The following is a 13,152-nucleotide window of genomic DNA, read 5'->3' as shown; positions in this document are numbered from 1 at the left end:
TAGTACAATTATATTAAAAACTGCAATAGGAAGCAGGAGTTTTGAATCAATTATATGAACAAATATAATTCTTTTTTGGGGGCGGGGGGCGATTCATATTGCTAGGCCAGAGAGATTCAGTCTAAATAAATTAATTACATCATACCATTTTTTCCACGGATAAGATCTTCCACTAGAGGCTTAGCAACCACATCAAATACATGTTTCTGAGAAATGCTTGTACCAAACACTTCTTTAAATGAATACTGAACCTGGAAAAAGTTTAACAGTTAGGACACAATTAACCGCAGTTTTACTCATTTGCTGTTTCACCTAGTCCTCTCATTGATTTTCATACTGCATCAAAGTTTTGAATGCACAACTGTTTTATGGTCAATTTATCTAATGCTTCAACAGTGATACCTGCAGTTCTTTTCCTAGTTTCTTGGGAAAAAGTAACTAGTACAAAAAAAATCTAAAGGTTTTTATCTCCCTGTAATAATAATGTTGGAATGCCATTTGGTAAGTGAGTCAATCTTCCCAAAAGCACATTTTTCTTCATGCATTATGTATTTCCAGCAACAAAATCACTAAATAGGACTTTAGTATCATCACAAGCTTACTAATAAAAATTATTGTATTTTTCAGACTATAAGATGCTCCAGACTATAAGACGGACCTGGCTTTTGAGGAGGAAAACAAGTAAAAAAAAATCCATCTCTACATCCCAGCAATTTGCTTCTTTGCACCAAACAGCCTGGTTAGCTTCAGTATAGCCTGATTTAGCATGAGCAGCTGATTGGCGGTTGGATCAGCTTCCCAGAATACTGCCCATCAGCTGTTCCAGGCTGCGGGGATCGCCATCGCCAACCATGGCTGCCTCCGCGAGCCCCGTTTTTGGTCATCACGCACCCCGTCTGTCGCCTATAATGAGCCAAAAATAGGGTACGCAGAGATGGCAACGATCCCCACAGCCTGGAACAGCCTGGCCTCCCAGCTTCAGCGGTCCTTGGAGGAAGCCAGTTACCTTAACCCATTCCAGTCCGGCTTCAGACCTGGTTACAGCACAGAAACCGCTTTGGTCGCATTGACTGATGATCTCTGGAGAGCCAGAGATGGAGGCCATGCCTCCATCCTAGTTCTCCTTGACCTCTCGGCGGCTTTCGATACCATCGACCATGGTATCCTTCTGCGATGACTGCGGGAGGTGGGGGTGGGAGGCACTGTCTTGCAGTGGTTCTCCTCCTACCTCTCGGACAGGTCGCAGTCGGTGTTAATTGGGGGACAGAGATCGACCCCTAGGCCCCTAACATATGGGGTGCCGCAGGGTTCGGTCTTGTCCCCCCTATTATTTAACATCTACATGAAACCGCTGGGCGAGATTCGGAGGCACGGAATAAGATACCACCAATACGCGGACGATACCCAGTTGTATCTGTCCGCCCCGTGCCAACTCAATGAAGCGGTGGACGTGATGAACCGGGGTCTCGAAGCCGTTAGAGACTGGATGAGGGCTAACAAGCTTGTACTCAACCCGGAGAAGACCGAGTGGCTGTTGTGTTTCCCTCCCAATAATTTGGCTAGTGTTCCATCACTCAGGCTGGGGGGCCAAATATTACACCCCTCAGACAGGGTCCGCAACTTGGGAGTCCTCCTGGACCCACAGCTGACCTTCGACCACCATCTGTCGGCTGTGACCAGGGGGGCATTTGCCCAGGTTCGCCTGGTGCGCCAGTTGCGACCCTACCTGAACCGGGAGGCTCTCACAACAGTCACTCGCGCCCTTGTGACCTCTAGGCTGGAATACTGCAACGTGCTCTACATGGGGCTGCCCTTGAAGAGCATCCGGCGACTTCAGCTAGTCCAGAATGCGGCCGCGCGAGCGATTGTGGGTGCACCTCGGTTCGCCCACATAACACCTATCCTCCGCGAGCTGCGCTGGCTACCTGTTGATCTCCAGGTGCGCTTCAAGGTGCTACTTACCACCCATAAAGCCCTCCGTGGTAGTGGATCTGGGTACTTGAGAAACCGCCTCCTGCCAATTACCTCCTCGCGACCTATTAGATCACACAGATTAGGCCTCCTCCGAGTTCCATCTGCCAGTCAGTGCCGACTGGCAACCACGCGGAGGAGAGCCTTTTCAGTAGTAGCTCCGACCCTTTGGAACGATCTCCCCGTGGAGATTCGTACCCTCACCACCCTCCAGACCTTCCGCACAGCCCTCAAGATCTGGCTATCCCGTCAGGCCTGAGGTTAAAGACTGTAATCCGTCCCCACCCGAATGATGAATGTTGTTTCTATTTTTAATTATGTATTGTTTTTATATGTCATTGTTTGTACTCCCTTTCCCCATAAGTTGTAAGCCGCCCTGAGTCCCCTTAGGGAAAAGGGCGGCCTATAAATAAACTTTTCACAATTTCACAATTCACAACAGTTGATCAGCAGTATTCTGGGAGGCAGATCCAACTGCCAATCAACTGGCAGTGCTAAAGCTGACCAGGCTGTTGGCTGCAAGGAGGCAAATTGCTAGAGGCAGAGGCTGAAGGGTGGAGGCCAGAGGGTGGGTGGGGCTTCGGTAACATTTGCTTTATAAGACACACAGACATTTTCACCCACTTTTGTCTTACAGTGCGTCTTATACTTTGAAAAATACGGTAATTCAAAATGGAATTCCAATCCTATGCATACAGATAAACCCCGCTGCCTTAATTGACACTATTCTAATAAAAGTCTAGATTGAAACCTATAGTTAACAATAGCACATTTTCAATTAGAACTACCTCTTTATATTCTCCATTACGGGCAATACGGTACCCATCAGGTGAGTGAACCTGGACTGTTGTGCTGCTGATCACTTCTATGCAACACTCTTGGTTTGGTATACCAACTGGACGGACCCGGCAGTACACCTGAACAGAGAAAAAAGTGCCCTATTTAGATACACCAGCTTAAGGCTGTCCTCCTTGTTTACAGAACAAACATCAGAATGGAAAGTCTTTACAACTAGTCCTCAACATATCACAATTCAACCCATAATTTCAGTTGGGTCACATTTTACAACCTTTTTTGCAATGGTCATTATGCAAACCAGCTCCCATAAAACAAACGTATTATTTATTAACTGGCAGTTTCTGTTAAAAACAGGAAGTAAATGCTAGTTTTCAATTAAAACTTCATATATGAGGAAACAGGGTTCTACAAACAGTTGTAAAGGTGGGCCAACCGCTGAGGTCCGAAAATGTGGTCATGTGATGGGGATCCTCCTCCCCCAAGTTTTAGAATTTTAAAACCAGATATTAAGTCCCATTTTGGGGGATACATTGAACTTTAAACAGTCGCTAAGCAACTGGTCCTAAATTGAGGAACATTTGAACTAGCATCAGAAGATATGGTTTGTAGCTGATGTGTGCTTTAAGGCATCGATCTTTTTAGGTTGGCAATCTTTGAAATCGGCTCGATACAACACCTGCCATTTCTGGGGTTTAAAGCAACCTTATCATAGCTGGATGAAAACCACCTGTCTAGAATCAAGGAAATAATGCTAAATTCTATATGAAGTTTTCAAAAAAATGTGTCAGTGTTTAGTGGCTTTGCAGATTTTGCCTCTTCTCATATCAGAAAAACATATACTAATTTTGTTGTATTTAAGTACAATGACAATAAAGATTATACTTATACTTATCTACAATTCATATACAAGCGCATTAATAAAATAAAGAAGAAAGTCCAGCTTTCAGAGTCAAATCCTACAATATGTAAGAACAGATTAAAGAGCTAATTCTGCTGTAAATCAGCCACTTACCCCAACAGGATCCTTCAAACTATTGTTAGATGCTTTTTTAAATGCATGTTTCCTAGGAGTTTTAGTTCTTCTGGAAGTTAATAAATGTCAGATAAGTTATAAATAAAATCAAAGATGCACACTACACAAGGCAATCAACTGAACTGATATCTATGAAATGCTGTATTGCAGCAATGCAGAGGAAGACCAAAGCAGTCAGAGGCTTTTAAAGGTAGCTAACACAAGTGGGTATTACTTTATTCATGCTAATAAACAAAGTGTAAAGAATGGGTGGACATGTCACCAACAGAGGTGGTCCACGGAGAGGTGGTCGAACAGAGGTCACCAACTGGTGGTCCGCGAGAAAATTTTGGTGGTCTGCGGCGCACCTGGGTGGAGGAGCTGCTGGGAGATGACCAGTTCTATGACTAGAGATCTGAAATATGGGACCATCCAGGCAGTTTGTGGGGAGGCTGGAAATCTCCGCTACAGAGGGAGGTTCATACAACTTGCAACTCTGCAGAAGGTGCAACCTGCAAGGAATAGTGCAGCCCTCGCCGGCCAGAAAGGTATTCGTGCTGTTGTGGCAAGAAAGGGGGGGGGGTGTTGGCGCAGGCGGGCTGAAGTGATGGGTGTCGGCAATCCACGGCTTTCATCCCCCTGCTGTGGCTTCCTGTCAGCTGAAGCACCATTGGCTGGTCCCGCCTCTCACCCTCCCACTCACTCCTCGCCTGGCCTGAAAAGGGAAGGGTGGGAAATGGAGATTCGCTCCATATTCCAGATCAGGAGCAAAGCTTCATCTCTTGCTGGGTCTCAGGGCGTTTCTTCCTTGTTCGTGCTGCGCGATTGGGACACACACAAGTTCCTCTCCGCCCCAAGACACTGGCTGGCCCATGAGAGAGAGGGTGGGGGGGGGGAGAGAGAGAGAGAGAGAGGGAGAGAGGGAGGGAGGGAGGGGGAGAGAGAGAGAGAGAGAAAGAAAGAGAGAGATGAGAGAAAGAGAGAGGGAGGGAGGGAGAGAGAGAGAGAAAGAAAGAAAGAGAGAGATGAGAGAAAGAGAGATGAGAAAGATAGGAGAAAGAGGGATGAGAGAAAAAGAGGTGAGAAAAAGAGAGAAAGAAAGAGATGAGAAAAAAAGAGATGAAAGTGATGAGAAATAGAGGAGAAAGAAAGATGAGAGAGAGAGAGAGAAAGAAAGAAAGAGAGAGATGAGAGAAAGAGATGAGAAAGATAGGAGAAAGAGGGATGAGAGAAAAAGAGGTGAGAAAAAGAGAGAAAGAGATGAGAAAAAAAGAGATGAGAGAAAGTGATGAGAAATAGAGGAGAAAGAAAGATGAGAGAAAAAGAGAGGTGAAAGAAAGAGAGAGATGAGAGATCCTGGTGTTTTGTTTTCTGTGGGAAACAGGTCCAAATGGCTCTTTGAGGGTTTAAGGTTGCAGCAGCACTGGGAGTCCAGGTGCTTCGGCGAGCAGTGCACTGGATTCATCTTAGTGGTCCACAGGATTTAAAATTATGAATTTAGTGGTTCCTGAGGTCCAAAAGGTTGGTGCCCCCTGACTTAGAAGATGCCTTCTAATATCCATAACAACTACATGCAAAATCCTCTTCTTGAGAGTGCTAACTGCCACCGCTCCTGCTTTAATCACTCTTTTTGCAAGAAAAAAATATGCTCAATTTTTCCACATTTCTGGATTAACTATTGTGAACACAAAACCCACATCCACAGAGTAAAATCCTTAGACAGTAAAAGAAGGAAAATGAAAGCTGGAAATATTGGACTATTTTCCACCAGAATTTTGGTAGGAGATTCAAAACCCACCATTCTACTGTCTCACAAAGGCCAAGCCTCCTTAATGTGAAAATCCTATCAGTGAGTAGCTGCTGTGCCCTTTCTCCCCACTGTACCATAAAAGCAGGGCCCTCAACAACTTTTAAAATGTAGAACTAAAATTCCCATATAGGAGCCATGGTGGCACAGTGGTTAGAATGCAGTACTGCAGGCTACTTCTGCTAAATGAGGCTGCCAACAGTTCTTGTCTCACCAGCTCAAGGTTGATTCAGCCTTCCATCTTTCCAAGGTCAGTAAAAATGAGGACCCAGATTCTTGGGGGCAATATGCTGACTCCGTAAACTGCTTAGAGGACTGCAAAGCATTGTGAAGTGGTATATGAATCTAAGCGTTTTGCTATATGAGTATCAAAATGACAGGCAAAACAGTTGAAATTCACCAGTGATTCGTTTTTTTAAAATTCACACCACTTTCCCCACGGAAAATGCCTAGTATAGTTGTGCAATTTGTTTGGCTCCTTGTCTTACCCCAATTTTCTTTATCATTTCATCTATTAGATGCTGGCAATATAATGTTACTTAATAGCACTGTAACATCCATATAATCTATGGCCAGCTCACAAATCAAATCGTAACAGCCAAAACACAAGATTATTTTTTTACAATGTGTCTGATCATATTTTAACACTGCTAATGTGTAGATTAATACTATACCCTTTATCTGAAAAGGCTGACGATTCCATTCCTATACCTGTACAGCAGTTGACTATTATCCCACTGCTTTCGTTTAGAAGAACAGGTTAAAGTACCAAATACACTAGTGGTGAATGGGGGACGATGGGAAATTTATTTCTACACCTAGAAAGCATCACTCGGGGAAAGTAAGCACTCACTAAAAGGATGTATCATGCCGAGCTTCAAGCCTCGCCTTTTGCAAATGTAGCACACTTCCTAAAAGCCTTAACCGAACTCCCAAAACCGACAGGCAAGTTCTGCATTGCCTGTAAAATCTGCCTATAAACAAAGCAATTCAAACTCGCAGCAAGAGGCACCTGGCCCTTCCCAGCAGCTGCTTCATGGGAACAGGATAAGAAAGAGATCAGCATTAAAGCGGCGATACGGATGGAAGGAGACGAGCCGGGGCTTCCCGTCCCAGAGGAGGAGGCCCTCCTGGCGGGAGGCTCCTGGCAAGGCCCTCCACCCATCTCAACTCCAAGAAGGCCGGGGAAGTCGGGCTTCTCCTCCGCGGCGGCCCAGCTCCTTCGCACCGCTGCTCCCCCCGCAACCCTAGGCCAAGGCCGGAGCAGCTCCGCCGGGGAAGAAGCCTCGGGCTGCGCGCCGCATCGCCCACCGCGGCCCTCCCAAAGGAGCGGGGGAAAACTTACGCCGCCGCCTTCATCGCGCCGCCCGGACCGCTTCAAACGTTCCCTCCACTTCCCAGCATCCGTTGCACCGCCCCGTTTTTAAATAGAGCCAATCGGGGGAGAGGGGGCGGGACAGGAGGCGGACGTTTGGCTTGTGGCGTCATAAAGGCGGGCGGGCGCCAGGAGCCTGGGCTTCCGGCAGCTCTTTTTCTGGGGTGAGTTCCCCGTAGGCGTTTGGGGGAGACCCTCAAGTGCCGCTGCTGCTTCCCCTCCCTTCCCCGCTTGGGGAGCCTGAAGGAAAAAGGGAAAGTCGGCGGCAACTGTGGGAGTTGGGAGCTCAGCCTGGTCAACCCAAATCCAAAGGCGCGCGCATCGTTGATCTATTATTTATTAAGAAAATCTATGTGGCTGCTCAAGGTGACGCCGAACGGCTTTCAGAAACACAGAAATCTGCAGAAATTTAAATGCCGTTTAAATCCAAGAGACCCTCACTGGCTCCACTAACTTGACTGAGGCAAGACCTCCTTCGCCAACTCCTGATCACACCCCCTTTTCCCCTGGTCACGTGACTGTCCAGGAGGACGAGGCCTGGGACGACTCAACGTCGGCAACTTCACGCGGCCAGCAGGGGGCAGACTTCCCGACGCCGCCATCTTATTGCAGGGCATCTCAACACCGGCGATTGGCTGCGGGCCACAGATGGAGAGCCGGGCGAGCGGGTTGTCGGAGGGCTGCGGCGGCTTGGCTCCCGGCGCTTCTGATACGACGGCGTGCGAGATGATCTGCGGGGCGTCCTATTTCGTGGATTAGTTTGTGGCTTAAGAAAAAACTTTCAGAGGATTGATTTCCAAGTTTTATGTTACAGGGAATAAAGGTTTAGATGCAGCAGCTTCTGGGCCGTGGCCTGCTGCCTTGTTCATGGGGAGCAGCAGGCGGAGGTTTGCCTTCCTCCTTTCCTTGGGCAACCTTGTCCGCCCAGGGCCTGCTCTTTAGCAGTGGCCTCCTGCTCACCTTGGGCACAGGAAGGGAGTCCTCTACAAGGATGCACCACCTCCCTCTTCACCAACTGGCCCGTCTCCTGGCTGGGCTGGCATCCCTGGCACTTCGACTGTACATTTAATGATCATGGCTAGATTTGCACCTTCCTCACTACAGCAGCCTCTTATTTATTTGTGTGGCTGTTCGCTTGTTCAAAGATGTAGGTGAGCAGCAAAACTACTGTTTTGAAAAAGCTTTTTTTTAATGTCAGACTTTGCTCTACATAAAAGATAATTTTATTCTGCATTTAATGTTGTGCTTCTGATATGTAAACATGGCCCAATTCTCGTTCACGGGATGTCCAGTTGAATCAAGATGGAGCTCTGTGAGGCTGCTCGGCCTCCAGGGAAAGGCCTGCTGGACATGGCTTCTTCATGGCCCACTCTTGGCAGCCGCAGCTTGGACAAAGGTGTTCCACGGCCCACAGACCACATCCTGCACCCTGAGATTCCTCTCCACAAAGTAGCAAACTCTCCTTGGCCGGTCAGAGGTGGCTGCGTCCTGGTGCCCCAACTGACCATATTTCCCTGGGAAGAAAAGCAACTGTTGGCCCCCCAAAACCTCTGGCCAAGCCCCCCAGCCTCCCAAGCGCCTCACCTACCCCAGCCCCAGGTGTAGAGATGGCCGGGCCCTGAAAAGGAAAGGAAAAGGGTGAGGCCTTCCCTTTGCAGCCAGGGCTGCCATGGGGGCAGGGGGAGAGCTGGAGAAGGACAGCTGTCTAGCCCCCTCCCCCCCCACCGGAGCCCCCGAGCGACCATCTCCCCCGGTTTGCGAGGAGGGCCTTTGCGGGGTGGAACCCCCAAGTCCCAGGCGTGGCCCCTCTGCTCGCCCGCCATCCCAACCGACCCACCCCGCTCACCCGTCACGGCGGCCGTGTGTCGGGACCCGCAGCTGACCCGCCGCACCTCGGCCTCCTCGGGCAAGTCCAGCAGGGCGGGGAAGGCCTGCAGAGAGACGAAGGGCGCTTCGTCGCCTCCCGGCCCGTCCGAAACCCCCGCCTCCAGCCTGTCGCTGCCCGGAGCAACGCTGCGCTCGCAAAGGGGGCGATTCCGCGGGTCCGAACCGGCCTCTTCGGCGGCTGCTGCTGCAGCCTCGCTGGCCTTTTTGGAGGGCAGCCCTAGCTGCCCCGACTCGTTCCAGCCCCACAAGTAGAGGTCGCCCGCATCTGGAGAGGGGAGGAGGGTGAGTAGCCGTCGGGGGGCTCCCCCGCTCGCCGTCTGCCCAGGGAAGGGGCCGCCTCGCCCGTCCCAGCGCCGCTCACCGCTGACGGCCGCCGAGTGCCAGCCGCCCGCCGCCGCCTCCGCCACGGCCAAGCCCTGCAGCGCCTCCACCGCCCGCGGCTCCCGCCGGCTCTCCAGGTCGCCGTGCCCGAGCTGCCCGTGCCTGCGCAGAGACGGAAGGGCGCTGGGTCCTGCTCCGCCACACACGCCCCGGCCCTCCGCCCGCCCGGGCTCACCTGCCGCCGCCCCAGGAGAAGAGCGCCCCGCCGGCCGCCAGCAGCAGCGCGTGCTCCAGGCCCAGCAGCAACCGGCGCGCCGGGAGGGCGGCGGGCAGCGCCGTGAAGAAGGGCGGCCGGGGAGCCACGTAGCCGCCGGGCACCAGCGGCAGCTCTGTGGGCAAAGGGCCGGTCAGCTGGAGGGGGCCAGGTCGCGCCCCCCTCCCTCCCTCCCGGCCGCCACCCACCTATCGCCGCCGCCTCCTCTGCCCGCAGCTCCTTCCGCCAGGCCGGCCGGCCGTCCAGCAGCGCGTCCGACTCAGTGGCGGCGGGCCAGGCTTCCAGCGCGGCCTCCCGCAGCAGCAGCACGTGCGTCTCGGAGGGCAGCGCGTCCAGGCAGTCCTCCGGCAGCGCCGCCGCCACCGCGCCCTGCAGCCGCACCCGTCCCGGCCCTCCGGCCGCCACCACCGCCGCGAAGCTCCAGCTCGGCCTCACGCGGCGCACCGGCCCCAGGCCCTCCGCGGACAGCGGCTCGGGCCCGCCCTCCGCGCCGCCGGTCCAGCGGAACCCGAAGCCGAACCAGCCGCTCTCCCCGCCCGGCGTCATTCCTTCGCTGCGAGGAGCCGCCCGGGGACGGCAGCCTCGGCCTGCTCAGCCGGCGGCCAGGATCGCCTAAGCCCCCAAGCGGCAGACCACGGCAGCCCAGGGGCGGGTGACGGCCATTGCCGCCGCCGCCGCGCAGAGAAAGCCGGGCAGGCCTGGAAGCCGCGGGGTGTGGCCTGTGCGCTCGAACGAGGGGCCAGGCACCTTCTGGGCTCAAGGGGTACCATCAGATTTCAGATTAATAGAGTTGGAAGGGACCTTGTAGGGACCTTGCACATAAGCAGGAGACCCTACACCATTTCTGGCAGATGGCCGTCCAGTCTCTTCTTCAAAGCCTCCAGTGATTGAAGCTCCCACAATTTCCGAAGGCAACTTATGTTCCATGGGTTGATTGTTCTCCCTGCCAGAAAATTCCTCCTTATTTCCAGGTTGAATCTCTCCTTGGTCAGTTTCTATCCATTATTCCTTGTCTGGCCTTCAAAGATGCTTTGGAAAATAGGTTGACCAACCTCCTCTCTGTGGCAGCCTCTCAAATATTGGAAGATGCTCTCATGTCTCCCCTCATCCTTCTCTTCCCTAGATTAGCCAGGCCCAGTTCCTGCAGCCGTTCATCTTATGTTTTTGACTCTAGTCCCCTAATCATCTTGGTTGCTCTTTTCTGCATTCTTTCTAGTCTCAACATCTTTTATAGTGTGGTGACCAAAACTGAATGCAATATTCTAGGTGCAGTCTTACTAAGGCTTCATAGCAGTGATGACTAACCTTTTTGTTGTTACATGCCAAAAGCGCCTGCCCACCCGCCCCCATAATGCAATGCACCCATGACTCTTCCACACGCACATGCAAACACCCCCGTGCATGCACCCCACTCCCACTGCCCATTTCTGGCTTCCAGGTTGGTGCAGGAGGACTTCCAGGCCCAAAATGGGACGCCCTCCCTCAGTTTTACTTTAAAACCCTTTTGATAAGATAACCTCTAGGCCAAACTGCCTCTCTCAGTTCAAGCTTAAAGTAATTCCTTTATTTTTGTTGCTCCAGAGTTGAATCAACAATTTAAATGATAAGAAAGCTATTTTAACAAAAGACCGGGAACATCTTCTGAACAATATGAGCCTTTTGACACTAGAAATGCCTGGCATGCAAACTGTTACCTATTTTATGCACAAGTTGGCTGGCTATGTCCCTGGACTGCCTTAGCAAAAAAAAATTCTGAATTTTGAGATAACTGTTCTTATTGATGGGAATGTGAAAAATGTCCCATATGAAGATGGAATAATTGTCTTGGGATAGCCATGTCTCATCTCTAGATTTGCTTAGACTAATATTCCTCAACCTCTGGCACCTTCAAGATGGGTGACTAGAACTTCCAGGATTCTCCAACCAGGGGTCAGTTTAGGAGTTGAAGTCCTCCTATCCTTGCCAAGATTAGCAAATACTAGTCTAGACATTGGCAATGGCAGCTGATTGGAGATGGGAGTGAGGGCTGGAGTGGCCTCTCCAGTGGTATTATGGGGGAGCTGCCATGGGGGGTAAGGGAGAAGAAGGAGGGATTATGAGCATTAGACTTGCTGTACACACATAGTAATATCCTTCCTTTGTTTGGTTTGTATCCAAATATTCTAATTTTTATCTTTCTGTTAAAACAGCAGCTGATGGAGAAAAAATCTTGGCAGAATGAGGTGAGATGTTCTGAGTTCAAAACTGGACTTCTCTCCCCCCCCCCCCATTTTTCCTGATTTGTTTCAGCATGGTATCCTGGCTTGGGAGGGAGAGAAAGATGCTACAAAGAAGGAAAAATCAATCTAAAGATGAGTCTTGAGGACATGTTTCTCTTCAAGTTTCTTTTGTAATCTATGACTAAGAAGCTGGTGGGATGGTGGTTATTCCCAAAGAGCATCAGCAGGTATTTGGTGTTTCCTTTGGACAACAACCACAAATGTTTTCTCCCCACAATTGAGGTGACACGTTTTCCACCCACCCTTACTTCCTTTCTGGAGTCAGCAGAAAACTTTACGTCATGAACCATGTTGTCTGCACTGCTTCTCCTGCCTCTGGTACCTCTGCATTTCTCCAAGCCTCATTGCCTAAGACATCTCACACATGCTCAGGCTGCCTTGTGGGATGTGAAAATAAGGATTCAGTCACTGCCAGGGGCGAAATTACCCAAACCAAAGACATACTCAGTGACTGTTGTGGCCAGCCAGTGGAGTTGGCAGCAGAGTCTGACAGTGAGGAGGTTCGGGAGGAGCATGGGCCACTCCTGGAGGCTGGGGAAAACTCGGACGAGGGCTCTGCATTTGAGGCAGAGACGGAGCTAAGGCCATCTGGCAGTGATCAGGTGCCTATGGAGCTAGACAACAGTGAGGCTGTTCCCAGTGTGCGCCTGTGCAGAGGTGCCAGAAGAAAAGAATAACTCAGAAATCAGGGTAGACTTGGGAGTTAAGTCACAGGTGGAAGGTGATTGGTCCCTCCCATAGGAAATAAGAGAGGAGCGAAAGGGGGGGGGGTTTCCCTAGATTCATTTCAAGAGTGTGAAGGTTCTGTCTGTGAATTTCAGAGACTCTGCCCAGTCTTTCCTTGTACAGCACCTAATTTGTAAAATATTTACATGGCAGCTTTCCAAGATAGGTAAGATCTGTAGTCATAAATATTCCTTTGAAAGACTGTTTGCCAAGACTTGTTGAATGTAAATGAGAGGAATTCACATTTGTTTAATAAAAGTGGTTTTGTCGGGATCAGGACTCTGCCTCATGCTTTTTGGGGAAGCCTGGGTCAGAACAATGATCCTGAGAGAGATGGAGCAGCTCAGAAACTTTGTGGATAAAAACCTAGCCAGAGGCTTCATCCAACTGGCAAAGTCCAGGATGGCCGCTCCATCGTTCTTTGAAGAAAAGATGGGTCTTTGACATTAAGCATGGATTTTTGTCTATGTTAAAAACATGTACCCCTTCCTCTTTATGACAGACATGATGAGATACCTGGCCAAGGGAACGGTATTCACCAAGCTGAACTTGAGGGAAGCATATTACCGAATGAGAATAAAATAGGACGAGTAGAAAACCATTTTCAATTGTTCCTTAGGACAAGGTCACCAAATCAGCAGGCCACCCTCCTCTTGTGAGTCAAGATGAGGCAAACAGTGGTTTACCACTAATGTAGCAGTG

The 13,152-nt window shown here is 50.4% G+C and overlaps 2 protein-coding genes across 6 annotated transcripts in view; both read right to left on the bottom strand.

Moving 5' to 3' along the window:
* The window catches only part of KIF23 (kinesin family member 23), a 33,592-nt gene extending 26,152 nt beyond the window's left edge, over positions 1-7,440 (bottom strand). For 2 of the 3 annotated variants that reach the window (XM_087704434.1, XM_087704435.1), the window contains exons 1-4: positions 6,934-7,440; positions 3,782-3,851; positions 2,760-2,888; positions 146-251 (exon numbers count right to left, since the gene is read on the bottom strand). In XM_087704434.1, coding sequence (XP_087560560.1) covers positions 146-251; positions 2,760-2,888; positions 3,782-3,851; positions 6,934-6,947 — 319 coding nt within the window. In that variant the 5' untranslated portion in view covers positions 6,948-7,440. The remainder of the gene's footprint in view (positions 1-145; positions 252-2,759; positions 2,889-3,781; positions 3,852-6,933) is intronic. The other variant, XM_087704436.1, reaches the window with a different exon arrangement.
* A 688-nt stretch (positions 7,441-8,128) lies between these two features.
* RCCD1 (RCC1 domain containing 1) lies at positions 8,129-10,298 on the bottom strand. Of its 3 annotated transcripts, none has more exons than XM_087704437.1 (6): positions 9,634-10,294; positions 9,407-9,560; positions 9,212-9,333; positions 8,856-9,115; positions 8,552-8,581; positions 8,129-8,477 (listed from the first exon to the last, which is right to left on the bottom strand). In XM_087704437.1, exons 1-6 carry the CDS (start codon positions 9,989-9,991, stop codon positions 8,241-8,243), a joined length of 1,161 nt encoding a protein of 386 aa, XP_087560563.1. In that variant the 5' UTR covers positions 9,992-10,294; the 3' UTR covers positions 8,129-8,240. The 3 variants fall into 3 exon arrangements, with proteins under 3 accessions (XP_087560563.1, XP_087560564.1, XP_087560565.1); XM_087704438.1 differs by having other exon boundaries at positions 8,810-9,115; positions 9,634-10,281; XM_087704439.1 differs by lacking the exon at positions 8,552-8,581 and having other exon boundaries at positions 8,810-9,115; positions 9,634-10,298.
* Between the last annotated feature and the right edge of the window lie 2,854 nt (positions 10,299-13,152).

Source organism: Thamnophis sirtalis, unplaced genomic scaffold, assembly GCF_051295495.1.
Source record: "Thamnophis sirtalis isolate CommonGarterSnake01/CBP01778 unplaced genomic scaffold, rThaSir2_p1.2 scaffold_2, whole genome shotgun sequence".
Lineage (NCBI taxonomy): Eukaryota > Metazoa > Chordata > Lepidosauria > Squamata > Natricidae > Thamnophis > Thamnophis sirtalis.
This window is presented reverse-complemented; position numbering and strand designations above follow the sequence as displayed.

Bases quoted from the DNA above. Each gene is read 5' to 3' on its own strand.
- RCCD1 (XM_087704437.1), bottom strand. From the start codon at position 9,991: ATGACGCCGGGCGGGGAGAGCGGCTGGTTCGGCTTCGGGTTCCGCTGG. The intron at 9,561-9,633 runs GTGGGTGGCGGC...CTTTGCCCACAG, and splicing joins AGAGGAGGCGGCGGCGATAG to AGCTGCCGCTGGTGCCCGGC. The intron at 8,582-8,855 runs GTGCGGCGGGTC...TTTCCTTTTCAG, and splicing joins ACTTGCCCGAGGAGGCCGAG to GGCCCGGCCATCTCTACACC.